Source organism: Peromyscus eremicus, chromosome 1 (genome assembly GCF_949786415.1).
Source record: "Peromyscus eremicus chromosome 1, PerEre_H2_v1, whole genome shotgun sequence".
NCBI lineage: Eukaryota > Metazoa > Chordata > Mammalia > Rodentia > Cricetidae > Peromyscus > Peromyscus eremicus.
This window is the reverse complement of record NC_081416.1, coordinates 130,788,056-130,815,268: the sequence shown is the minus strand read 5'-3', so window position 1 is coordinate 130,815,268 and position 27,213 is coordinate 130,788,056. Positions and strand designations below refer to the sequence as shown.

Genomic DNA, 27,213 nt, shown 5'->3' with positions numbered 1-27,213 from the left:
TTAAGGAGAGGGAAATCACAAGTATGGAACATCTTGTGGTGCGAGAAGCAAGGATGTGCTGAAGCCTGGTCAGAAAGTGCTGGAGAACTGGTGTGTGAACCCGATGGTGTTCCTGAAGGCCCAGACTTGAACAGTTGGTGGAGCAAAATGATAGATTACAACCCATAGACCAAAATACATTGCTGTCAATCCCTAAAAGCTGCAGCCAAGTGAGTGGGGGTCAGCCATACCTCAGAGTTTAATTCCCACTGATGAACGTAAAATATAGGCGAAGAAGGAAACAGGAAACAGCTGAGCTAATAACTACTGAAAACAAGATATAAAATGGGTAAAAGTTGGGGGAACCTAGTACTCAGGTTACCTCCAAGATACTTAGAAAGACAGCACTTTACAGTGAAGCCTAGCAGGAACCTTCACCCCGGCGAAGGGACAGCCATCTGTAGTGAGACACACTGACACCATCAGTTCCAGAACCAACTAGGACACATCACTTTGGGCTATTCTTGCCTATATGTAGCAACTCATCCCAGTCACCACCAGACTCCCCCACAGCTGAGGGGTGCTTTGCTGGACATGTGGCTGGGGGTGGGCTGCAGCCCTCCAGCTGCCACAGGGCTCTGCAAACCACTTTCTCGGCTGGTGCCACTCAGACACAAAATCAGCTTAAAACCGAGATAAAGGCTACAACAAGGCACCCATGGGAGCTGACTAGGAACTCGAAGTGAATTGATATTAAGTAGCTGCAGCTGCGATTAGAATATTTTTAGCCACAGGATTCGAGCAGCTTTCAAAACCTGCTAATAAGAGCCCATTATAGCCAGCAAGCAAAACCAGTGCAAAAAACTAACTTATTTTGACACCAAGAATCTGCTTAGCTAGGAGCTGGCTCACAAGGCAAAGAGGAGGAAGAGGACATTTTTTACTGTGGGTTTGAACAACTGTTTGGAACTTCTTTGGCTTCCTGGCTCAGTTATGATCAGAAAGGTGACTAGTGGGAAGGCCCTACCAGAGTGCTGTAACAGACTGCTATCTCCACTCCAAGTACAGCTGTCTCTTGTTTCCTTGACCTGTGCTGTGTGTGTAATCTGGACCAAACGCATCTCACACCATAAACCTTAAGGATAAATGGGGTATGACAGTAAGAGCTACATACACCCCTCAACACTTTGGGGTATCTTCTGTGAGTAGCGTAGTTCTTGGAGACCGAATGGATTTAACTGAGCTGCAGTCTAGCCAGGCTGGAACGGGAGAACAGATGGCTGGCTGCTCCCAACAGGCTCCAGGGCTGTCTAGATGCCTGCCACAAGGTGAGACTGGGGAGCAGGGCTGCCTGGTGGCCAAGCCGGCACTTCCTGTTCCTGCAGGCAAACATGACAGAGTCTGGGTGTGTGGTCAAAGCCAGGCCATCTTTACTGGAGTGAGTGCAGGAGACAAACAGCGTACAACGACCTCTTGCATTGTCTTAACCATTTGATAAAAACTTCACTATAATATTTATTGTATAATGAAGAAAAAACAACACATTCAGGGAAAGATTGAGATTAACTTATTTTTCTTAAAAGGTTCGTCTCAAGGATGGCAACAAAGTCCTGCTTGTGCCGCCAAACGGTTTTACATGATCAAACCGTGTACAGCTTGTGTGAACTGTTGACTACAAACATTTACCAAATACATAAATCTCTTTTAAAAAAGCCATTTTAAATATAGCAAAGCAGTGTCTTCTTGCACAGCAAAGTGAAGAAAGTTTCTACAGAGAAATAAAAGTTTTACATTTGTAAAGTCTTTTTCACATTCTAATCATCTAGCTTTTTATGATCCAATGCCAGGAGTTTTCAGGTTCCGTATTTACTATGTATTTCTTGTGCGCATGATGGTTAATACAGAAATTATGTTAATACATTATTAGTCATCTTTACAGTTGAAAGGAAATGGTGAAACATGTATTGTTCTTTTAGAACAAACCCCTGATTTAGTTTTATAACACAATGGATGTAATTAGGGCTCAAAGGATGGAGTTTTGACTGGGACCACCTGTGTTCACACAATGGTGACGCTCACTCTCAGTGTAGACCACTTAGAGTTCTGAGGAAGTACAGCTGGTGGGGACTTCCTATGTCCAGTGCAACTTAAGCTTTTTTTGTTTTTGTTTTTAATAATAAAATACGTTATCTGAGGGGATAAAATTCTCCTGTGATGGTGTCTTATACAAAACACACGAGTCTCAAAGGGTAAGAAAGTCAGTTTGAAAACAACACCGTCAGGTCAGCGTCCTCCTCACTCTAGGCTGGCTTCCACCGAGAGATGTGGATGTGGATGTGTTCACACATGAGTGTCTGGGTGAAGGATGTCAAGCCCACACGCTCCAAATCACATTGGGCATATGGGAAAAGATTAACAGTCAGATATTCAGTTCCTGAAAACGGAATACATTGTGACTTGGTCAGTGTAATTTAAATACAAACTCCGAGCCTTGTGTAGTATCACTTTAGAAAACAGTAGTTGTACTGATTATAAACCTGCATAGAAAGAAAGACTATTGAGATACAGTCAGAAAAGCCATCTCATAAGGCACACAAGAAAATAGACAGTAAATGTGACTGTGTTAACTCCTATTCCAATATACAGCAGAAGTTCATGAACATGCATAAATAATAACCAAAGGGCCACTTAACACTTTCAAAGCTATAAATGGTTTACAAAGTGGTAAGTGTTATCTTGGAAATTCAGTGTCGGGAGACTGTCTTGTTTTAATTAGGTATGACCTTATGAAGAATGTGCCTGTAAGTCAACTCAGTACATTTCAAGAAGAAAATCTAATCTTTTCTGAGTAAGAGCCAAATGTTCAGACTACAGAGAGGAGACAAAACATCACTCTCGCTTTTTTGGCTTCTACTACCATGTGCTACCAAACTGTCAGTGAAGTGCTCTCCCCTGCACAGCCTGTGCTCACCACCTCACCACGGTGCACGTACCTAATCCCTCTGGGCCAGTCACGAAGCCTGGCAGGTGGGCTGTCATAACGGCAGATGAGGAGACATTGAAAGGATCATAATTTAGGGGGAAAAGAAAATATAAGTAAAAACTGCAGGTAGCTGCTTAACATTGTTCAATATAAAATCGCAGCCATTTTAAAACCCTTTTAAAGATTTTTCAGGAAAAGGAGTATTTAAAAATCTAGGATGAAAGATATACAGGACTTTGAATTTTGTTCATGGCACAAGCCCAGTAAACGGATGAACTTGTTATCACCAACGAGTTGTCTCCCTGTAAGTAAGGCCTTGCGCAAAATCCAAGCTGAGGGTGGCACCAGGTTCCGTCGGGACAGCAAGAATCATGTCAAGGATCCGCACCATTCGAGAGCTGCTCCCTCCATGACCATGCCTTTCCATGGGACAGCTAAAAACCCTAGTGGATTCTGTAACCAGCTGCATCATTCTATCCTTAGAGTCAAGGAGAAAAAGATCCCTTTCCCCCAAATATTTCCCTAATTATTTACCACTTATAAAACCTTTGTGCTCATCTACTATTCCGCCATTTTCTCTAATATTAGTTAAATTAGGTCATCTTTCTACTGTTCTGTTTTTCCTCACAAAAGGCAAGTTTTAAATAATGCCTTATAAAATCTGTTACAACACATTTTATATTTATGCAGGATGAACTTAACACCAATTTTTTTGCCACTTTGCTATTTATGTACACATATAAAATATATAATGATGCTCACCCCATACAGCACAAAGATTACAACAGAACATCACACATTCACCACCAGTGAGGGGAAACCCCTTTACACGATCCTCTGAAAAACTGGGCTAAGAATTAAAATCCAAAGTACAGTATATTAACAAAATAGTAAATATTAAACAGTGAATACTCTACTTAAGGACTTCGCCTTTCCCCCCAAATTGGCGGCAATCCACAAAAATATACTTTATAATCTGGTGACCATACAATACATAGGTGCTTACACCAAAGGTGATAATATATTTAAGATGCTATATACACAAAGAGTTTGGCTCAACTTTTAATTTACATATAGAATAAGTGTTCATGGCTTTTTTTTTCCAAGGTTCTGTTTGCAAGATATTTTTGTTTTTTCTCCCCTCTTAAAATAAAACTAAAAAGTTAAAACAAGATAAAGCTATTCTCTAAAAAAAAAGTTACAACATACAGCTTTGGCTTATATAAATAATTCAGCAGAATGTGTTCAAAAGTAGTGGATATAATTTTATATATAGTCATCAATTCATTAAGGGTGTTTTCTTTCATATAAAATATACATGACCTAAAATCAGCTTCTTTAATTTTTAAAGATATGAATGTAAAAGAAACTTCTGACATATTCCAATTATAACTTAATATATTAATTTTTATTTTGTTAATGCTCTATATTTCTAGGCTAGTATTTCTGAATATTTCATGCGTGTTTTCTATTCTCTCTTTTTATTAGCTAAAGATCACTTCTTTGACCCAATACATTTTTTTTGCACGTGCAAAACAGTTATGTGTGGGGCTTTTGTTTATTGTTTGTTTGTTTGTTTAATATCAACAGCCCTTTCCCATGCACCCCTTTGCAATAGACCCATGCCAGGTTGGGTTATTAATATAAATGACATTTTATGTACAGTATTGCTTTCTTGGTTCCTGCTTTTCTACTGCTCTGTTCTACAAAGCATTTTTTTTTTTTCTGAAGTAACTACAGTCACCGCACAGTTAAATAAAACAAATAGGGGGCCCCCTAGGTTTCTGCAGGCTAATGTGGAAGAATTATATATGGGTACACGTTTCTCTGCAAAAACTGTTTATCTTACGAAACAAGTAGTCCAAGGAAGTGCCAGACTGGTCTGTGCCTACAGGGTGCTGCTTTGTCTGCCATGTGGACACACATCTGCAGACCTACAAGGAGTTTGCAGTAAGTGCCTGATTCTGTGTATGCAACACACACCCACACATACACACACTCACGCCACATACATATATATGTAAAGGGATATATATGTATGTATGTACATATAAATATATTGAACTCATGTCCTTATTCACCAATTTAAGATATGTAGGGCAGTTCACTGCAGTAACACAAAGAACAAACATGAACCAGGAAGCCTTAGGTCACCCATGTGTCCATCCTCATGCGTTTTACAGAAGGGCTTTCTCTGTCCTCAGTATTTGGGGGTCGGCCAAGCACAATTGGAGAATGAAAGTCGCCCCGTGGATCCTCCCGGTCACTGCCATCGTAGGAGCTGCTCGAGCTGCTGAGACTGTCCACAGGGGAGCGCCCCATTTCCTGCCGGGGCTGGGGTTGTGGAGGTTGTGGTGGAGGCGGCTGCTGCTGCTGCTGCTGCTGCTGCTGCTGCTGCTGCTGCTGCTGCTGCTGGAAGCCTGATGGGGTCATGCGATCCCGGGGAGGTGAAATTGGCTCTGATTTAATGTTGATGTTCTGGTTGGTGTTAATGGACAAATTCGAACCCTGAGATAACTGCCCTCCAGCTCTGTGGAAAGACAACAGAGGTGAGATGGTTTGGGAGTACATCTGCACAACTCACAGCACAGCTCAGCAGACACTGCCTGTCTGGGAAAGCTGAAGGTCTGAGATCCCACACTTCCACAGTTTGAGTGTCTGATGCTGCCTAAAGAGAGAACAATACAGACCTTGAATTCTGCTCCCTGCCTCCCTTCCCTTAGTATCTTCTCTGCTGGGGCCCCGTGACAGGCACATCTCATCTCCTCACAACAGCCATGAGATGTAAAATGAATCATCCTTGTTTTCCAGAGCAAATAGCTTCAGAAAGGCTAGGAACTTGCTTGGGGTAGTATGGGAGACAGGACTTTCCCTCTATGTCTAAGCTTGCAGCCATTTCCACTTATCTCCTGGGCTTATTATCTGTTTGTGTTTTGTCACTGTGTCTCCCTATGTTGCCCAGGGATGGCCCTCAATTCCTGAGCCTCAACCTCCTGAGCAGCTGGGACTATAGGTAGCACCAAATGTCCAGCTTTTAGGGCCACCTTTTTTTTTTTTTTTTTTTTTTTTTTTGGAGACAGGTTTCTCTGTGTAGTTTTGGTGCCTGTCCTGGATCTCACTCTATAGATCAGGCTGGCCTTGAACTCACAAGAGATCCACCTGGCTCTGCCTCCCGAGTGCTGGGATTAAAGGTGTGCGCCACCACTGCCCAGCTAGGTCTACCATTTTTTAATACTTCCATTCAGAACAGTTCTAAGGCTTCAATAGCTTCAATACAGGCAAAACATTTCCCTAAGGTACTTGGCACTTTCACCCATAACACAATTCTCCAGAGCACTGCTGGGTAGAATCCACATGTGGGGTTCTTTCACCATCCAAGAGAAAGGAGTTGCTGGCTCTTGGCAAGGTGGGCAGGGGGCTAAGGGGTCCCAGTCCTGATCAGGTGCAAAGCAGACAGCTGGTGCTAATGCTGCCCCTTTTCCAGATGCTCTCTTACACTGGTTCCTTCTAATGTTCAGGGAGTCCGGTCTCTCCCGGGCACCACCACAAATCCTCTTTGCCTCACATCCTGCCCACAAGGAACACTCCTTTATCAATGAGGCAGTTTGGGTACTGGGCCAGAAACAACCCAAGGAGTCCTGTGGCACTTGATTCATACATATGGTATTCAATACTACTTCTCCTCTACTAAGATCTAAGGAAAAAGTAAAAGGCACAGCCTTTCTTCAGGGAGCAGACTCAGGTGATTCTGGGAAGCAATGGCTTATTCATCTGTAAGTGAGTGAGGAGGGGCACACACAGGTAGCATCTGGGCCTTGGCAATCCCTTGATACCATGTGACACTCTATTGTTTAAAGGGAAAGTTCTGCTCCCGAAATCCCTTAAAGGAATGCCAGGTTTGCTCAGCATCCATGCTACTCTCTAGAGCTGTGTTAAGAAAATACTTTCTCCCAACACTTGTGTCTACATAAACGGGAATCATAAATGGGAATCATGGCAGGGTTGTTCATGACAGCCTGCAAAGCAAAAGACTCCAAGTGACAGGAAGAGTGTGCAGGCCATGTGCAAAAACTCAGGGAGAGTTCCAGTTACTCACACTAGAGAGCTGAGGGCTGCTTGTCCAAGATGGTGTTGCTGCCAGGCTGAAGCCTGCCCCAGAGACAGCATTCCAGGGGAGGTGAAGCCTTGCAGGGCCGACAGGTCAGCGCTGGTCAGTGAGTAATCTACAAAAGGAAGTTCCTATTACCACAAGCCACTCATGCTGGAGTGTTCCTCTCCAGTTATTATTCTAGATAAATATGCCTGCCCTCTGGGACAAAGAGACACACTGGACGGAACCTGGATCAATACATCTTGATTCTGAGTAGGACAGTAAAGACAAGCTTTCTTATGTGCCAAGCTTAGAACAAAGACATTGAACTTACACCATGATACAATGAACTACATTTGTTTTAATGGCTCCCTGACCGCACACGTCACCTGAAGTTCTTGAATATCTTTCTATGACACACAAGTCCTTTTCTACCAATGATCAGTCATAATTACTGTGACCAAGGCTTAGAACAGTAGATCCTGCTTATATGAAGTGACTTCCGCTCATCATTAACACTTGGGTTTTCCATCTAGTTCAGAGGAAAGGTGACAGAGACTTCTACTTTTAACTTTCTTCTCATGTCTCAAGAAAGGTGTTTAAAGCTGAATTAACATTTTTTAAGGAAAAAAGAGACCGAGTTGAGACAGCGCAGTTGGCACTTAGGTTTCTAGGTGACTATTCTTTCACACTTGACATGCCATCCCCACAGAGACTGGCATGGCTGTCACACTGATGCCTGCCCTAGGGACACGTCTGGTCCACAACTCTCTTGCGACTTCTGGGTCTGTCCAGCCACCCATTTGACACGCCCCACTTGGCCATCTCTACAAACACCTTCACTGTGGCATCACCCGAACTCCGCTTCTCTCTCCTGAGAGCTGCTCTTCCTTTCCTGATCATCTGCACTAACCCTCCAACAGCACAGGCAGTGGTGCTGACTGAGTGCTAACATTCCTTCCTTCCTTCCTTCCTTCCTTCCTCCCTCCCTCCCTCCCTCCCTCCCTCCCTCCCTCCCTCCCTCCCTCCCTCCTTCCTTCCTTCCTTCCTTCCTTGCTGCTCTCTGATTCCACCACCACAACTCAGTCTGGTCAATCCTACCTGCCCTCACTCCAGCTTGTCAGGGTTCCAGTGTGTTCTCATTGCTCTAGCCCAGGCACCAACAAACTATTACTTGGACTACTAAACTACCTCTCCATGACTTATTGGCATTCAGTTAAAAAACAAGATTTGTTTTTGTTATTTTAACTATGTGCGTGTGTGTCTGTCCCACACAGGCCAGAAGAGGGTGCTGGACTCGCCTGGAGCTGGAGTTAAGGCACGTTGGGAACCACCTGACATAGGTGCCGGGGTCCAAATTGGAGTCCTCTGCAAGGGTAGCACCAAGTCTTAACCACAGAACCATCTCCTACAAACGAGAACTGGAGCCAAATGACAGTTCTGAAGACAACCAATATGACTGTGACACTCCTTGATAAAATCTTTTTTTCTGGCTTCCCAATGCTCCCAAGACAACATGAACAATCTGTAACCTATCCAACAAATCCCCCACTTCTCCAGCCCAACTCTAACTGCCCTGGCTTGTGACATCGCCTTGTTCTGCCTAGTGGACTCCTGCCTGGGTCTCTGCTGACAAACAGCCCTGACACAGAGGACAGGTCTTTCCCAGGGCTGCTCATCTCTCTCTTCCAGCTGAGCCCCACTACTGACTGCTGTGGGATGCTCTGTATGGCAAATGTGTTGCTCTGATTGGTTAGTAAATAAAACACTGATTGGCCATTGGCTAGGCAGGAAGTATGGGCGGGACAAGGAGGAGAATAAAGCTGGGAAGTGGAAGACTGAGTCAGAGAGACACTGCCAGCCTCCACAATGATAAAAAGCATGTGAAGATGCCGGTAAGCCACGAGCCACGTGGCAAGGTATAGATTAATGGAAATGGATTAATTTAAGCTGTAAGAACAGTTAGCAAGAAGCCTGCCACGGCCATACAGTTTGTAAGCAATATAAGTCTCTGTGTTTACTTGGTCAGGTCTGAGCGGCTGTGGGACTGGCAGGTGAGAGAGATTTGTCCTGACTGTGGGCCAGGCAGGAAAACTCTAGCTACAACTGACCACATGCTCTGTTTACAGCACCTGCTAGGGAACCTGTCACCCATGTTCAACACCTATCTGTAGAACACATTCAATAATTCTGACACTGGCAGTGGCGTTACTGAGGGAGATGAGCAAATGTCTATGGGATTCAGACGATTTTACTTTTAATTTAAAAAGAGGCTCATTCATTCATTTCTTTATTTACTGCCTGGGATGTGGCCTTAACAATAAGTTACAGTGCCAATCAAATGCATAAACTGCCTGTTCCTCCAGGTAGCGCCACACAGAAGTCTGAGCGCTGGGGCCAAAGCACTTAACCCTGTAGTCTAAAATTAGGAGCTCTCCGCCACAGTCCACTTAGGAGCATCATAAAAGAGTGACTTCTTTGCACTGCAGTCTCTGGACAACCGACAAGGTGTAATTTACTGCTTTCCCAGAGCCACAGGTATTTGGCTCAGCTGGGGAGAAAGTGAAACCACATGTGCCTCCTGTCTGCCTTAGAACGGTAAACCAACATGGAACCGACTGCACATCAGTTCTCCATATGGTCCATTTGGCCAGTAGTGCCCCTCCCCCATCACTGTGACACTCCTGAACTGTCCTAACAGCCCTCTGTCTTAACAGTATTTTAAGATGGAAAGTCTCAAAACAAAACAAACTGAATGAAAGCCTATTCTCAGCAGCAGAGTGACTGGCAGCAAGGAGGAGTGAAGAAGGTGATCATTTCCCTCCACAGTACAGAAACACACACCAAACCAGTGGCTCCGGGGGAAAACACATCTTGCCTGGCACAGCAGAGCACCTGCCACCCCCAGGAGACGTCTGCCCTTCCCAAAGCACGTTTACAGCATAAAGACCAACTGTCTGATCTCCAAAGTATGGAGAACAGACACTGTACAGTAAGAGACGACTACGTGAAAACGGTGAGCAACTGCTCCTGCCGTCCTCGGAGGGATGAGTGCCACACTTAACAATGGCTACTTGAGGGCCGGGCGGTGGTGGCGCACGCCTTTAATCCCAGCACTCGGGAGGCAGAGCCAGGCGGATCTCTGTGAGTTCGAGGCCAGCCTGGACTACCAAGTGAGTCCCAGGAAAGGCGCAAAGCTACACAGAGAAACCCTGTCTCGAAAAACCAAAAAAAAAAACAAACAAAAAACAAAAAAACAAAAAAAACCACAATGGCTACTTGCTTCTTTGTCCAAAAGCAGTGAAGGCCAGGCCTGGCCCAGCACTTCGAGACAGAGACAGGTGGATCTCTATGAGTGAGACCAACCTGGTCCAGGGCTGTTTCATAAAACAAAACAAAACACCTGTCTCAAAAAATAAATAAAAGCAAACAAACAAACCAAACAAAACAGAAAAACTGCAAACTGAAACAAGACAAAAGCAGAAGCACTAACAGCACACTGGAGAAATAACTTACATCTATTACCAATTCATTTTATGTATTTTTTTAAAGGTTTAGCATTCTAAAAATATGCATTTCAATTTCAAACAAAAAACCCAGAAATAATATTATCACTAGACATGCTTACAAAACTAAACAAGTACAGCTGTCTAGCATAAAATGGTAAGAGGAAAGTCCTGGAAAGAAAAGGCCCCAGAGACAGCTCACCAGTGTTGTAGGCTGTCGGCATTGCTGAGTACACCAGGCCCTGTGGAGGCAAGCTCGGAGTTGTCACGGACACTACAGGGGTGGCGAGAGGCTGAGTGGCTTGAGAACTGCTTATCCTCTGGGCATTCTGTGAGAGATCAGAAAAAAGAGTAAGTGTAATTATGTGGTATTTATGTTCAGACTGAATATTTTAAAAATAACTTTCAATTTAAATGTGACACTTTTCACAGTTCTATGTGGATGCCATTATTTCCTGACGCAGTGATGATATGAAAATCTTAAAGATACTAATGGGAATAACTAAATATTTCATTTTAAGAGATCTGTTTTTATAGTAATTATTTATTTCCCCCCTTTAAAAACACAGCATATTAATGCCAGATGTACTGTCTTACTATAGAAATCTGTCTTACAGGCAGTCACACTTTTGTGTGCTAGTTTAATGAGGGTCTGATGTCACTGCAAGTACTGTCAGGCTACATTAAATGAAGTCTGTGGTGGCCAAAGTCCTTGGAATACATGAGATTATAAGTCTAAGAGTACAGGAATCAAGACTACCTCCTTCGCAGTCCTTAAACACTATTGTTTTAGGTTGTGGCTTATCCACACAGTGCGTCCCAGTTTCCCCTTGGCTCACCCTTCAGGGGACCTAGGTCTTTATAGCATATTCAGGTCTGTATAGTCCTGGTCTTCCAGTTTTTTGAAAGGAAAGGCTTTAAGTTTTTAAATAATATACTTTTCAAAGGGCTATGAATGGAGTGCTATTAAATACTTACTGACTAGCTGTATCTACATAGTAATATCATAGCCAGGGTGGGAATAAATAAAAAAAGTCAACTATTCTTCTTATTATTTTTTGAGACAGGGTCTATGTAGCCCTGGCTAGCCTGAAACTTACTATCTAAACCAGACTTGCCTTGAACTCACAGAGATCCACCTGCCTCTGCCTCCTGACTGTGAGTATTAAAGGCCTGCCTATTAAAGACCTGGCCAAAAAAAAGTCAACTCTTAAATGATGAGGCTATTTTAGGACAGTCCCTGTCTTCCATGATTAGGAGTGTGACGGAGTCAGTTTTTCTTCACACTGACCTAAAGTTGACATTTTCCAAAATCAGGGCTCAGATTTTGTCACTCCACAGTTTGTATATAGGAAAGCTAAAGGACAAGTAACATCTGTTTTACGAATGAAGTTATGGCCTGATGACTGATATTTTCATAACAATAAAAGTATCACGGAGTGTCCATGGGTTCTAAAGAGTCTGGAGGAGACTAGATTTTCTCTACCACTAATTTCCAAAAGCCATGAGATGAATGAAGCCTTTGGCTAAATGTGAATCCTAAAAGGTGGTCTTTTGAGGAGACTCTAGACCCCAGTTCTTTCATGTCAGTCTGCACTTTTTATACATCTTCTCAAAGGACATCTGAAATACTATAGAATGTGTGGGTATACTACCCAGGTTTCTTTCAGTCACTGATTCACCCCTTCTTATGCCTGGAGAAAGGTCACTTCACTTCTCTGACTCCTTTAATTGCTTACAGAGGGAAGTGAGGCATGTTTGTCCTGCCTGGCTTCCAGGACTCCTGCAGACAATCAAAGGAGTATTAGAAAGGAGCCCAAGACAGCATTCTTACTGTCCTCAGACACTTTCTGTAGTTAAAGTTTACAGTAATGGCGAGTCTAACAGACAAATATATTTACATTCCTCTGACTCACAGCCATCCCACTAAATCTGTAATGAGATAAAATGATTCTACAAGTGCAAGGCCAAAAAGTCTTCAACATGGGTCTGGGAGCTTCACTTCTCTTCACTTTGGCTCAGAGCCATCAAATGATTATTTTAGGGCACAAACAGTTTGAGTAACTTTCTAAGTTCTAGTGAACTGAATTTCTGGTTTTGCTTTGCATTTTCAGTTGATTTACATTTTAGAGTCTGAATCAACTTAAACTTTAAGAAATGTGAATGACTATAGTTTCCAGTGATCTTTGTTATTTTCATAATTTCTACCTTTGAACACACTCAAACTATCTGAGATTCTGCAGCTATGTGTTACTTCAAGGAAGTAGGAAGTCATACACTGGCATACATTGTTATGACAGGTGGAGACACTTTTAGTGTCAACATCAAGTCAACAATTTCAATGGGTTGGTAAGGGATTTACTTTGGACTTAATTCAGCCTCGAACCAAAATAGGTGAAAAAGCACAGTGTTGAGATGGGGTAGTGTAGGCTATCCCACTCTAGGTTCATCTTCACGGCAACCTCCTTGGTAAGACACTCCATTCTATTGCTTCTGCCCACCACATCTCTGCAGCAATGTATTCCATGAAGAAGTGACTTTCAGAACCACTAGAGGGCAGCACAGTGCTAGATAATTAAGGAAAGCATTTAGGACAACTGTTTAAGGTTAAATGGGGTCTAGTATAAGAGAAATTATTTCAGTTTGAACTATAATGCAGCCATTAATGGCATCCTTAACCAAAGCATTTTCCTCCAAAGGTATTCATTGTATAATCTAGCATCACATTTATAGCTAATCAGCGTATTTCAGATGCCAATACAAAATGACATCCAAAACAAGCAAGCACAGAGCAAATAAAAGACCATCTCTTATTTTAAGAGAACAGATAACCTTATTTGAAAAGGAAACAAACTGTGCAAAACACACCAGCATGCATAAACATGTAATAATAAGTACATGAAACCAACAGATGCCTTTATACCCCATGCTCTCATGCACTCCTAACCCCTACCCATGCTAGAACCTGAACACTTACAAGTTTTCATTCCCCTTAGACTAGAGTCATATAATTGGCAACTGACTTGGAATGCATATGACATCTGTTAAGTTTGGGTTTTAGTTCCCAACAAAGAGCTAAGTTACTTTTAGTCAAGTTTATTTTCCAGAGGAAAAGACAAAAGAAAATATTTGTTTTGGAAAAAAAAGTAAAGGTTGCTTTTAAGAACCAAATATCTTCTGATAAAAAGTAAATTTGTGTAGGTTCAATTACAGATGTTTCCTTCTGTAAACAGGGAACCCCCTTGTGGTTCAGACTGTCTCATGCAGGATGAAATAATTCCAACTCTGAAAAAGGTGACCTCACCAAAAATGATGTAATCTTTTTGAAAGAAAGAAACATAACACACATTCTGTGTTACAATCTGAGGGACTCTGAGGGTGAAGTCATTTTCTAAAAATACTTTAATAATCTGGAGAGCCACATAAGGTATTTTGTGTATTTTCTTAGAAGAAAGATTGAAGTGTCTTATGCTCATGGGCAGCTATTGTTTTTACAGGCTATTTCAGTATGTCTCCCCCGACCCCCCAAATAAAATGCACCAATACATACACCAATAAACAAAAACTAGGGGTCAGTAGTACCAGTAGATGACTTTCTTAATTAAAAATATCTGAATAGTGGAAAACAAATAGAAAAATATCTGTGTAACAAAGGAACACTGGTTAGATGAAAACATTTAAAATAATTAGTACTTTTTATATATTTTTCAACTCCTTTCAAGCAGGAAACCACACTCACCAACTCCAATTCCTCTTCCTCCGACTGTACTCAGCACATAAGAGGGATAAGAGAGTTAACTAAGACTGTTGGTACTTGCAACAAGTTCTTTAGAAAAACATGGCATTGTATTCTAGTGGCTGCTGGGAACTTTACAGAGGTTATATACATAACATGATGTAAATTACTTGCCTCTATATTATAGCTGATTTTTCAAAATAATGGAAAATTCTTTTAAATTCTCTAGCCAAGGATTTAAGTCCCATCCTACCCCCTAACCCCACCTCTCCCTCCACCTACTCTTACCTAGACCTCTCCTACACACAGCAAACGCTCCTGGGACACTTCCAAGTGCAACATTGCACTTACACATTTTAATCCCCGTATCACTACCCCAACTGGGAAACTGTTGTGTGCTTTATCTTCCTGGTGGCCAACACAGCATTATAAAACACAACACATGTTTGCTAATAAATGCTACAGTTTTGAATAATAATGTATGTTTACCATTTGCAAATCATAGTATTCACATGAATCAAACTATCTTAGGGGAGTAAAACCTTGCATATGAAAAAAATAAGATGGGGAAAAAAGGAATTAAAATCTACAAATAGTAAAAACTGAATGAAACATGTTTTCTCCTTTTCTTTCAAGCATTTATGAAATATTAATATGCTAGAAACAGTCTGCTCATTGTTATTTTCCAATGTATTTGAGTAAGTCAAGTTTCTTCCAACTTGTTAAGTGTCCCAAGCCTCACTGATACAGAAGTCATAATCTTACAGCCGGTTTCTCTGCATTGAATGGGTGAAAAAGGAGGGTTGATTATTACCCAACAAAACAAGCACTCAGCATACACATGGGTAAAACACAGTTCAGCTATTCAGTTAGACACATCATTCCAGTATCTCCAACTTAGAAGACAGACAGCAAAATACTGTCAAATTCTTGTGTGTGTAAAATAAAGTGTACACTTTAATCTACAGATATAAGTGTGTGAATAGCTTATATGACAAATTTTTAATTTTCCACAGGGGTTCATGGTTTTGTTTCCTTTTTTTTTTTTCTTTGACTAGATACAATTTTATTAAGCAGTTTTCAAATGTGGTTGGGTCTAACACATGTTTCTATGCCTTAAGTGACTTAATTTCTGAAAACTCCTAGCAGGTACTGCCTACTGGCAAGGTGAGCAAGGAACCATGCTAAATGGTTGCTCTTTTCAGGCATACTTCTTTGTTATGCACATTTGTGTTTTAACCTTTCTACTCCACAGCAGAGAGCACCTGCAAAGAGAGCTCCTTCAAACAGTGTCCTCGGCTTTCTGAGGTCAACATCCCAAAGAAACTGTTGAGACTAATGACCGACCGCATTTGTAAAGCTTTGCACTCCACTAATAGTGATTCCACCAGGATGTGAACTTTTGAAGAACACCTGACCTTATCAGAAGGCAGATGTCATCTTTTCACTTCACTACTAGGGACGTTAAGCTGGTTACCTAAATTAAGGTGATGTCCTCCAGGATTCTCCACTGTAAAATCACCATTTTCCCCTCTGTAAACAGCACATATTTAGGGAAAGGCAATTTGAGGCTATATAAATAACGTGTTTCACTTTACATTTTTGCCCACTACCTGCAGCACTTATTTACTGGTCTGCCTACAGCAATTACGGCTGTTGTACTACGCTATTCTAAAGCTGTTTCTTTTTATTCTTTTTATTCTTCCAAATTTACTAATTAGAGCTGCTATCTAAGGAGGATGTGTCACGTCTTTCTTATTTATTCAACCATATGTATGTGAATGATGGAGTCAGCATTTCTTATTCCTCGTGTTATAACCTCAAACTACTGTAATTTAAATGTTTCTAGTTTTGGCAACTGGGATGTCTTTTTGGAAGACTGGTCCCTGCAACCTTTTGATAACTATATCCTTATTCCCTGGCCCTCTGGCTTATCTGGTGCTTCCCTATATCAGTTCTACAACTCAGCACTTCTCCAAGGAGCCCTAGTCTTTGAATCAGAGAATGGAGCTTAGCTACCACAATCAGAACACCAGGTACACTCAGATACTAGATGAACTTACTCTAAGGAAGCAGACAGAACTAGGAAGTACACGATGCTAAGTCGTGAGTATACACAGAAAGCTGTGTTCCTACTGACAGCCTGACTCCTCCTAACTCCAGTACAAACAACATCAAACAACATTCTCAAGCAGGCTCTGAAAAATGATCTTGTACTCATTTAAAACTGGACTGTATGTTTTCTGTTTCTGAGTTCCAAGAGTTCTTTAAAATATATCCTAGGCATAAGCCCTTTATCTGAATATGTGATTTGCAAATATTTTCTCTTAACTTATCAGTTGTCCTTTTATTCTTTGCATAGTGCCTTTTATAGACAAACTTTAAGTTCCTGTGAATTCTAATACTTAATTTCTTCCTTTATGGATCACATATTACTACTGTATGGTTTTCTCCTCTAAGTTTTGCAGTTTCACATATTAACTAAGTCTATGATTTATTTTGAACTAGTTTTTACATAAAACATGTGAATCAAGTGTCTTTCTTTTTTATTTGAGGTCTTTCACCTTTCCATACATATTTTAGAACTGTTTTGTTGATTTCTACAAAGGAACTTGTGATTTTGGCAGGGTCTCTGTTTAATTTATGACCAATCTGGGAGGGAAGATTTGGTATACTGACAATCTGACTCTGATTCCATCAACAGGATGCATCTTTCTCTTCATTTAGGTCATCTACTTTCTTGCAGTAGACTTTCATTGCTATTAACATACAAACTATGAACATATTTTGTGGTATTTGTGCTTAGCTACTTTTTTATTTTTCTGGTCTGGATTGTGCTATTTTAAAAGTCAAATTCTCCTTGTTCACTGTTGGTATTGATACAACAGCTTGCCACACTGGCTTGGTTCTCTGCTCTTCCTAGACTCACTGATGGGCCCTACAGTGTTGTGCACCAGTGCTGTTTGTTTGGGTGGATTCTTCATGCTTTTCAGTATGGAAAACTGTGTCCTCTATAAATAGAAACTACACTTTTCTTCCTTTCCCATATGAATACACCTTATTTTTCATTTTTAACAACACTGGCTAGGACTTCCAGTGAATGTGAACAGTGATGACCGACAAGTATTGACTAGCTTCTTACTTTGGCCAAAGACAGGTGCTGTGTGCTAGGGTTTTGGAGATGACCTTTGGTTCAGTGAATTTTTTTTATCTACTCACAGGTTTTGTTTTGTATCATGAAATGTCATGTCCTGCTAATAGGTGATCTGTGTTGATTAACTTTCAAATACAAAATCTCCCCTGCATTCCTGAGATGAAGTCTGCCTGATCGTCACTAATCCTTTTAATACCGCGATGCACTTATTTGCCAAAAACTGTTGGGAGTTTCTGTGTATAGAGTCCATGAAGCATACTGGTTTATGGTTATTTTTCCTTACAATGCCTTATTCTGCCTTTGTATTAAGAGTGATGCTGCACTAATAAAATGAGTGGGAAGTGTTTTGGGTTTTCTTCCCCCCTGAAAGAGATTTTGGGAGTTGCTATTAATTCTTCCTTAAATGTTTGGTAAGATTTGCCAGTGAAACCATCTAGGTCTGGAATTTCTATTTTGGAAGACTTTTAAAATGAGGAATTCAATTTCTCTATTTAGCTGAGTAATTTTCTGGTAGTCTGTATCTTTCAAGGAATTTGTTTTTTTACCTAAGCCATCAAATCTATGGGACAGGTCTGTCTGTGCCATCCCCTTATCTGTTCATATCATTTAAATTTTGTATGCCTTTCCATTCTTGGTATCGTTAACCTGGGTCTTCTGTCTTTGGTCAGCATGGTTAGAGAATTATCAATTAATCTGAGGAATAGGGTGTTTGTTTGTTTCACTGCTTTCTTCTACTCTTTTATTTACCATTTTAAAGTTCCTTAATTCTGCTTTTTATCTTCTTTTCTTTGCTGCTCTGGGTTAAACTCACTCTTCTTTCTCAAACTAAAACCTACAGTTACAGACCTTCTTTTCATTCTCATAAAAACTATTTATTCTCTATGTGTGCACACATGGGTGTGTGTGCACATACAGGTGAGTGTGTACAGGACTCAGTTCTCTCTACCATGTGAGTTTTTAGCATTGAAATCAGTCTCTCCACTTGGGCAGCAGGTGACTTTTGACCTGTTGTGCTGGAAAGTTTTATGTCAACTTGACACAAGCTAAAGTCATCTGAGAGGAGGGAACCTCAATTAAGAAAACACCTCCATAACTTTGGGCTTTAGGCAAGCCTGTAGGGTATTTTCTTAATTAGTGACGAATGGAGAGAGTCCAGTCCATTGTGGGTGGTGCCATCCCTGGGCAGGTGGTCCTAGGCTCTCTAAGAAAGCAGGCTGAAAAGGCCATGCAGAGCAAGCTAGTAAGCAGCACTCCTCTATGGCCTCTGCATCAGCTGCTGCTTCCATCCAGGTTCCTCCCTTGTTCAAGTTCCTGTCCTAACTTCCTTTGATGATGGACAGGGATATGGAAGTGTAAGCCAAATAAACCCTTTCCTCCCCAATTGGCTTTTTGGCCATGGTGTTTTATCACAGCAATAGAAACTCTAACAAAGACACCTGCTAAGTCGTCTCGCAATCCCTGACCCTTCCTTCTTTTTTTTTTCTAGTATAATCATTTAATGTTATATAGTTCCTGCAGCAGTACTCTGGATGGTCCTCAACATTTTGGTATTCTGTATTTTCATTTTCAGTTAGTTATATGTATTTTAAAAGTGATTTACTTTAAATTTTGTGTATGTGTGTGTATATCTATGGACATGAATGTGGATGCCCATGCGGGCCAGAAGAGATTCCCTGAAGCTGGAGTTACCTACCTGATACATGTCCTAATAACTGAAATATGGTTCTCCACAAGAGCAGGAAGCACTCTTGACCACTGACCACTGGCTATGTATATTGCTAAATTTCTCTTGGTATTTCTTTCTAAGGCCCACAGATTACTTTCAAATGTGAGGCTCACGGATCATAACAGCAGAGTACAGAAAGGTTTCAAGGGCTGACGGTGGTGGGTGGTTACAAGGAAGCTGTTGTCTGGACACACAGGGTAGTTAGGTATAGGAACTCGCAGTGACTGTGATGGCATGTAAAGACCAGTGCAAGTTCAAGTCAGACAAAATCCTGGCATGGACCTGGGGCAAGTGGACACAAAGTCCACCTCTAGCTGAGGAGCTATTGGCAACTGACAGCTGCTGAGAGAGGGAGAGTCCGTGTCCTTTAAGGGTATGACCCCCGTAGGTCAACCACACTCCAGGCCTGTCCCCATACTGACATCACAAACTGGACTCTGTAAATTTTATTTTGTTTTTTAAAAAAGACGACACAAATCTGGGTGGGTAGGAGGGGGTGAATATGATCAAAATACAGTGTATGAAATTCTCGAAGAATTAATGAAAATATTATTTTTAAAAGTAAATTTACTGTTAAATTTCTAAATTAAGATTGTTCCCTGATATCTTTCTAATCAGAGAATCAGTTCTTGCAAATTTTCTAAGTTTTATTTTATGAAATAGAATGGTTTATTTTGGTGAACTGTTCCAATAAACATTTCTTATAACATAATATAAAAAAAAAATGACATGCCGGGCGGTGGTGGCACACGCCTTTAATCCCAGCACTCGGGAGGCAGAGCCAGGCGGATCTCTGTGAGTTCGAGGCCAGCCTGGGCTACCAAGTGAGTCCCAGGAAAGGCGCAAAGCTACACAGAGAAACCCTGTCTCGGAAAACAAAAAACAAAAAAACAAAACAAAAAACAAAAAACAAAACAAACAAACAAAAAAAACGACACCTTAATTATATGGCCTACCTTCCCAGCCCACTAACTCCAGGCTCATCTGAAAAACCATCAAACAAATCTCAGCTGGAGGACATTCTACTGACATGTAAGCAGCATTCCTCAAAAATGCCGAAGTCATTTAAGCAAAGCCTTAGATGACTTTATAGCCTACAAGAGTTGAAGACGACATGACTACTAAGGGAAATATGCTATGTACTCTAGTCTGGCTCCTGGCACAGAGAGATGAAGTTTAAAATTAAGGAAATGTGTATGAATATGAACTTTAGTAAGTAATAATTTATAACACTGGTCATTAATGTTACTAACTGCACCACAGTAGTATAAACTGTTAAAAGAAATTGTGTGTGAAATATAAGGGAACTTTATGATTTTAGCAATCTTTCCAATGAATCAAAAGCTGTTCTAAAGTAAAAGGTTTATGAACTGTTTATTCCATTCATTTATTCCCTCTGTTCTTTGTTTCTCTGCATATAGTCAAGATCTTGCTGACACTGTTATTACTTCCTCAAGAAGACTGCAATATTTCTTGTAGAGTAGTTCTGCTGGCAATAAATTCCTGTTTTCTGTTTGAAAAGGCTTTGCATTTATTTTTTAAAAACATTTTTGCTGGGTATAGAGATCCGAGTTTGTTTGGTGTGTGTTTATTGCTGCTTCATTGTTACCAGCTTGAAAAGAAGTATGGTAGTAATTTCCTATCTTTGGTCTGTAAGCCATGTGTTTCTAATCACTGGCTGTCTTTAAGAATTTCTCTTTGCCCTTTGCTTTTAGTAGTTTGAGTGCGTGTGTGTGTGTGTGTGTGTGTGTGTGTGTGTGTGTGTGTGTGTGTGTGCTTGTTATCTCCTTTGGACCACTGTTCTACTGTTCTTGTTTGGAACTACAATTTCAGACACGTCGCACTACATGCTAAAGTCCTGCAGCTCACAGATACTGTTTGGTTTTGCCTCTTCTCCTACCTCCTACTCCTTACCTTGTGGAGCCTGCCATGGCAAAGTTTTCCTTACTTTTCTCAGGAACTAGACAAAGTTTGAAAGTTATTGTTGCTGTGGTTACCTTCAGTATATTTACTAAAAAGGCTTTCATCCAAAGCCCTCTAAAGGTGGGAGATGGGTAGGCCAGTTTCCCCAGTGACTATCCCATTCTATCATTCCTTTTGTGATGTGCCACAGACTGCCTTCTCAGTCACTTTGTCACTCTCATGGTACCCACATGTCTTCTTGTTTCTCAACCACGGGTAGAAACACTATCCTTTCTCCATTTCCAGATACAGTAAGAGTTCATCAGTATTTATTTCAGGGAAAGAAAAAGATTCAAACAAAGCTTGTCCTCACTGCAATGGCCAGCTGGTTTCCAGGAAGTCTTTCTATGTCATATTTCGTTTTATATGGTGCACTCAGTGGGGTTCGCAGTGAAAAGTCTGTAGAGAAGACAGACTCACCCTATACCTGCAGAAATTTTATGAGGTTCTGCCAGTGCATGCTTGACCTCCAGCAATTCACTAGTCACACTAGCCCCAATGTCTTTCCCCACAGTAACCACCTTTCTCTAGTCTCCAGGCCATCTGACCACTGTGAATTAGCAACACCAAAATGGGCTCAAGGGAAGCCTACAAGGGAGCTTTTTTTCCCAGTATAAAGTTGAAAGCAATTCAAGCAATTCATTTTAAATTTCCTGGGCTTTTTTTTTTTTAAAGCAGAGTTTGAGATTTAAACAAATTATGACTTAAAGATCCTGAGTATGTGTACTGCTATTCTGAACAGGTGCTAAGTTTCAGTTCCATTTTCTCATCTCTACCTAGCCATGATCATAACCTGATTGAGAGTCAGATGAGAAAATAACCCAAACAAATTACTAATGCTTTGGAATCTATGACAAATTACACAAATGGAGAAGTACTACCTGAGCCTGGCAGCATCACTTTCAAGTAACAACATCTCAAAGGGCAAGTTTAGAAACTGCATAGCAGAATAGGCACCTGGCATGTCACTTAGTATGCTAATAGTCAAACTGCTGTTGAAGTAAAAATGCCTTTAAAATTTGGCACATATATTCTAAACTTTTCTAGAAGAAGCCAAGGAAGATACACATTCTGGCCCTCACATGAAAAGACAATTCAAAAGCACATGACTCTAGAACTGTAAAGACATGTCAAGAGGTACAGTAGGAGCAGTGGACTCTGGTTCAAGAGAAGGGTTATTTGAAAGGAAGACACAGAGAAAATTATTTAGAGGATAATCCTCTCCAATTCAAAAGCATTCTTGCCTACATATTCTATAATAGTTCTCTTTCGTATACAGAATTTCCTAACAAATAATTTCATTATTGAAAGTATGCCGAAAGAGAACAGAAATGACATGTTTAATTCATAAACTGGAATCAGATCTCTAAACAAAGTTTTGAACCTGGCAAAATTAAAATTGAGCATAATAATCTCTCCATATTCAGCTTTTATTTTAAATAACCATTAAGCAGTTTTACTTACTATTGTCATAATTTGGTTTTTAAACACATAAATTTCTCTCTTAAAATATTAATTTTGAATAGAAAAGTCATTAAGAAAAACAAATGGACACTATGGAGGCTTAGTAACCTCAAAGGAAGACAGAGACTAAATAAACTGTGTTCAGAGAAGAGAGCCAAAGCGAGGGTCAACTTACAAGTGGGGGCATCATGCCCTTGCTGGAAGGGGGAATGACAACCCGTAGATCTGGCTTCCGACTATTCATTCCAAGACTGCCACCACCAGGTGGAGGGGGAGACTTTGTAGGCATGATTTTGCCTAAACTATTTGCACCAGTATTTCCAATCAAATTTGGAGAGGCCCTTGAGTTTACAAATCCATTCCCTGGGAAAGGGGAAAAAAGTGCTTATTAACATGTAAAGCATCACTAAAATAGTTTAATTAATAAATCTAAAATAATGCTAACTACCCATTTATAAATCTGTTTTTAAAAATGATTAATTTTATAAACAAAATGTAAGAATTTTATGACATATAAAGTTTACCGTTTATAATAAAACACAATGCCATTATTGTACTACTATGTTGACAAATACTCATTCGTATTTATATAAGTCTTTTCTACTTTTGTTTGTGTTTGTATTTAAAATCTTAAGGGGGGGGGCTGCAAGATGGTACTCAGTGGGTAAAGGCACTCGCTCCCACGCATGATGTCGGATGTGCAGGACCCACAAGGTAGAGAACCGATTCCCACAGCTGTCCTCTGTCCTCCACGTGTGCACCTCATAACCTGCATGGCCCTACTAATACATACATAAATACAAGAATAAGAATGACTTTAAAACACAATGGTTTTGTTTTGTATGTAGACTTCTGTACTTTGTGTTGGATGTTGCAATTTGTTTATCCTTGGAAAGGCTCTTAGTCTGTCCTTTTCTCTGAACCTATAAACAGTACTTTACTGCTTTCATACTACTAAGCCCAGATTTTCCCTCACTACTGAATACTGATACCTTTGACTCTAAAAACAAAACAAAGCAAAAATCCCAACAAATAAACTGCATTCTCTCCAGCCTGGCACCCATGCCCATCTTCCAGCAGGGACACTGTGTGTGTGTGTGGGGGGGGGGGGGGGGACGGGGACAGTGTCCTCTGCAGCTGACACGGGGACTGCTTCCTGACAGGCACCAGGTGAAGACACACAACAAGAGGACTCAAACAGAATCAGTGAGGCAAAGGGGAGACAAACCACGAAGCAGAACACCAATTCCACCAGATGCTTAACGCACAACCAAGAGAAACAGGCAGTAACATTACACCACAGTGCCTCAAAACCATGACAGCGTCTCAGTCCTGGAGACAAGATGAGGAGACAGCTGAACTTGGAGAAGATGTACGTCCTACTGACAAAATGTGTCAATGACCGTAGAATCCAATAAACAGTAAGGAATTCAATTCAAGAAAACAAAGTTACAAACTCCATTGAAGACTCATACAAGAAAGTTAACCAGTGTGGACTGAAGAAATCAGTTACTTGGAGGAAAATTCTTTAAGATGTAAAGGAAAAATTCAGTAAGGAAATTAAGAAGCTGAAAAAGAACCAACTAGAAATTCTGGAAACTAAAGAACCAATAAATCAAATGAAAGGCAGAAAGCATCCAGACAAGATGAAGGAGGGGAGCGATTTCAGGGATGGAAGACAAGGTTAAGACAGTAAAACATATAGATAAATACAAAGAAACAAAATAAAATTTCCAAGAAACCAAACCGAAGAATCCATAATAAAGAAAAAGGAGTTAAGATAAAGTTAATGGCTTAGAAAGCCTATTCACTGAAATTATATCTGAAAATTTCCCAAACTAAGACAAAGAAATATATATCCAACAAAGGAAGCACTTAGAACTTCAAACAGACATGACCAACGAACTCATGATGTATCTAAGCCAGATGTCACACTACAAAGAAGGGCCGGCAAGATGGATAGGTGGGTAAAGGAACTTGCCACCAATTCTGAGACCTGAGTGAGTTCAATCCCTGGGACCCACATGGTGAAAGAAAACTGACTCCAGCCGATTGTCTTTCAACCTCTACACACACTGCAGAGGCTTATGCATAGACGCCCCCACACATACACAATACAATAAATAAATGTAATAATAAAAAAATACAAAGCAAAGAAACAATACTAAAAGCTACAAGGCAGAGTCATTGAGATGGCTCAGTAGGTAAATGTGATTGAGAGCAGGCAGGACAACTTGTCTTTGATCCCTGGATCCTATAAAGTACCAAGAAAAAGAAAAAACTGGGTCCTAAAAGTTGTTCTCTGATCTCGAAGCATATGCCATGGTACACGTGTGCACATACATATACACACACACACCAACAAAACAAAACAAACCAAAAACCCAAAAAGTTTTGAAGGAAAAATGCCTACTCATAGAAGTAGAAATATTAGAATATTGGTAGGTCAGCAAGCCTAGAAGTCAGGAAAGCAAAGAATAGTGGATTTCAAGATCTGAAAGTAAAAAACTTAATTAAACCATTATTGTCAAATCCATCAAAATAATCTATTAAAATTGATGGAGAATAAAGAATATTTGAAAACAAGCACTACTTAAAGCAATCTGTGACTATTAAGCCAGCAATGCAGGAAATGATTAAGGGAATACTAAACACAAAGAGTTAGCCCCCAAGAGAAGAAAGAGTATATATATTTCATGAACGCACACAAAGGATTAACAAAGTCTAACAGAGACAATTAATGAAGTCCCAAACCAGCAAACACCCAATACTACTGTAAGAACAAACAAACAAGGAAAAACCAACCGGAACAACTGCCCACCAAATCGATGGCAACAGCAAACCCTTCCCAACACCCTGAACACAAATGACTAATTCATCCTTTAAAGGTACAGACTAGCCAACTGTGCTTAAAAATGAGGTCTACTTGTTGCCTCCAAGAAACTCATGGAATTAGAAGAGATCCAAAATCTGAGTTTGTCCATGGCTGAAATCAACCTACCAAGCAACAGAAGCTGACCTATGGATCCTCACATCTGATAATGAAGACTTAGAACCAAACCTAGTTAGGAGATAAGAGAGCCCCTACATATTACCAAAAGGAGTAATCCTTCAAGAGGACAAAACTATTGTAAATGTTTACACAACAAATTCTGAAGCCTCTAAGGTTTTGGATCTTTTCTAGTTACATGAGACATGAGTTTTTTAGAGGCAACCTCATTTTAAAGCACATTGGTTAGTCTGTATCTTTAAATGATGAATTAGTAATTTGTATTCAAGTAATTATTGACAAAGGTTTGCTATTACTATTGATTTTGTTGGCAGTTGTTCTGGTTTGTTGTCATTGACCACTTCCTAAAACAAACATTAAAGAGCACAAAGACCACATAAGGTCCTGACACAGTAGAGCAGGAGACTTTATTACCCACTCTCACACATAAGCAGGGCTCCTAAAAGGACAATCATCAAAAACTCTTCACACCTAAACTATAAAACAAACTGACTGGACTTAATAGGTATCTACAGAGCATGCTAGCTAACACAGAGAGAATACACATGCTTCCCAGCAGCAAATGGAGCCATTCCTAAAATTGATCACATTACAGACAACAAAGGAAGCTTTAATGAACACAAAACCCTGAAATGATTCCCTGCATCTAATCAGATCTTTGTGAATTAAAACAAGAAATCAATAACAAGATTAAGCTAAGAAAAAACATAAATACTTGGAGACTGAGCTATACCTTTTTAATGGAACAAAAATCATCTTAAAAAATCAGGAAGGAAATTATAAAACTCTCAGAATCAAATGAATGCTAAAGCATAACTCACCAGAATCTCTAGGACACAGCCAAAGTAGTTCTATGAGGAAAAGTTTATAGCTCTGTGTTCATATTAAGAAAACTAGGCCAGGCGGTGGTGGCGCACACCTTTAATTCCAGCACTCCAGAGGCAGAGGCAGGTGGATCTCTGTGAGTTTGAGGCCAGCCTGGTCTACAGAGCGAGTTCCAGGACAGGCACCAAAACTACAAAGAGAAACCCTGTCTCAAAAAAAAAAAAGAAAGAAAGAAAGAAAGAAAGAAAGAAAGAAAGAAAGAAAGAAAGAAAGAAAGAAAGAAAGAAAGAAAGAAAGAAAGAAAGAAGGAAGGAAGGAAGGAAGGAAGAAAGGAAGGAAGAAAGGAAGGAAGAAAGGAAGGAAGAAAGGAAGAAAGGAAAGAAGGAAACAAACAAACAAACAAACAAACCAGAAGGAGCTCAAGTAAACAATCTAATATACCTCAAAGCTCTAGGAAGAAAAGAAACCAACCCAGGACTACATGGATTCTTCCAAACTTCTAAAGAAAATCTAAGTGCAACACTTCTCAAAGGGAGAAAATACCACCAAACTCATTCTATGAAGCCAGTATTATCCTGATACCAAAAGCAGATAAAGATACAACCAAAAAAGAAAACTAGAGGCCGGCCAATCGCTATAGTCAAAAGAATCAATAGAGATATAAAAATTCTCAGCAAATACTTGTAAACTGAATTCAAGATCATATTAAGATATTATACAATGTCCAAGTTGGTATCATCCCAAGGACACAAGGATGATTCAACATAAGCAAATCAAT

At 40.4% G+C, this 27,213-nt stretch overlaps 1 protein-coding gene across 6 annotated transcripts in view; it reads right to left on the bottom strand.

Moving 5' to 3' along the window:
• Positions 1–1,387: 1,387 nt before the first annotated feature.
• Positions 1,388–27,213, bottom strand: part of Mef2a (myocyte enhancer factor 2A) — a 132,764-nt gene continuing 106,938 nt past the window's right edge. For 3 of the 6 annotated variants that reach the window (XM_059273093.1, XM_059273094.1, XM_059273098.1), the window contains 5 exons: positions 22,776–22,963; positions 14,298–14,321; positions 10,761–10,887; positions 7,059–7,185; positions 1,388–5,492 (listed from right to left, as the gene is read on the bottom strand). In XM_059273093.1, the coding sequence (XP_059129076.1) occupies positions 5,108–5,492; positions 7,059–7,185; positions 10,761–10,887; positions 14,298–14,321; positions 22,776–22,963 (851 nt within the window). In that variant the 3' untranslated portion in view covers positions 1,388–5,107. The remainder of the gene's footprint in view (positions 5,493–7,058; positions 7,186–10,760; positions 10,888–14,297; positions 14,322–22,775; positions 22,964–27,213) is intronic. The other 3 variants (XM_059273105.1, XM_059273095.1, XM_059273096.1) reach the window with 1 other exon arrangement.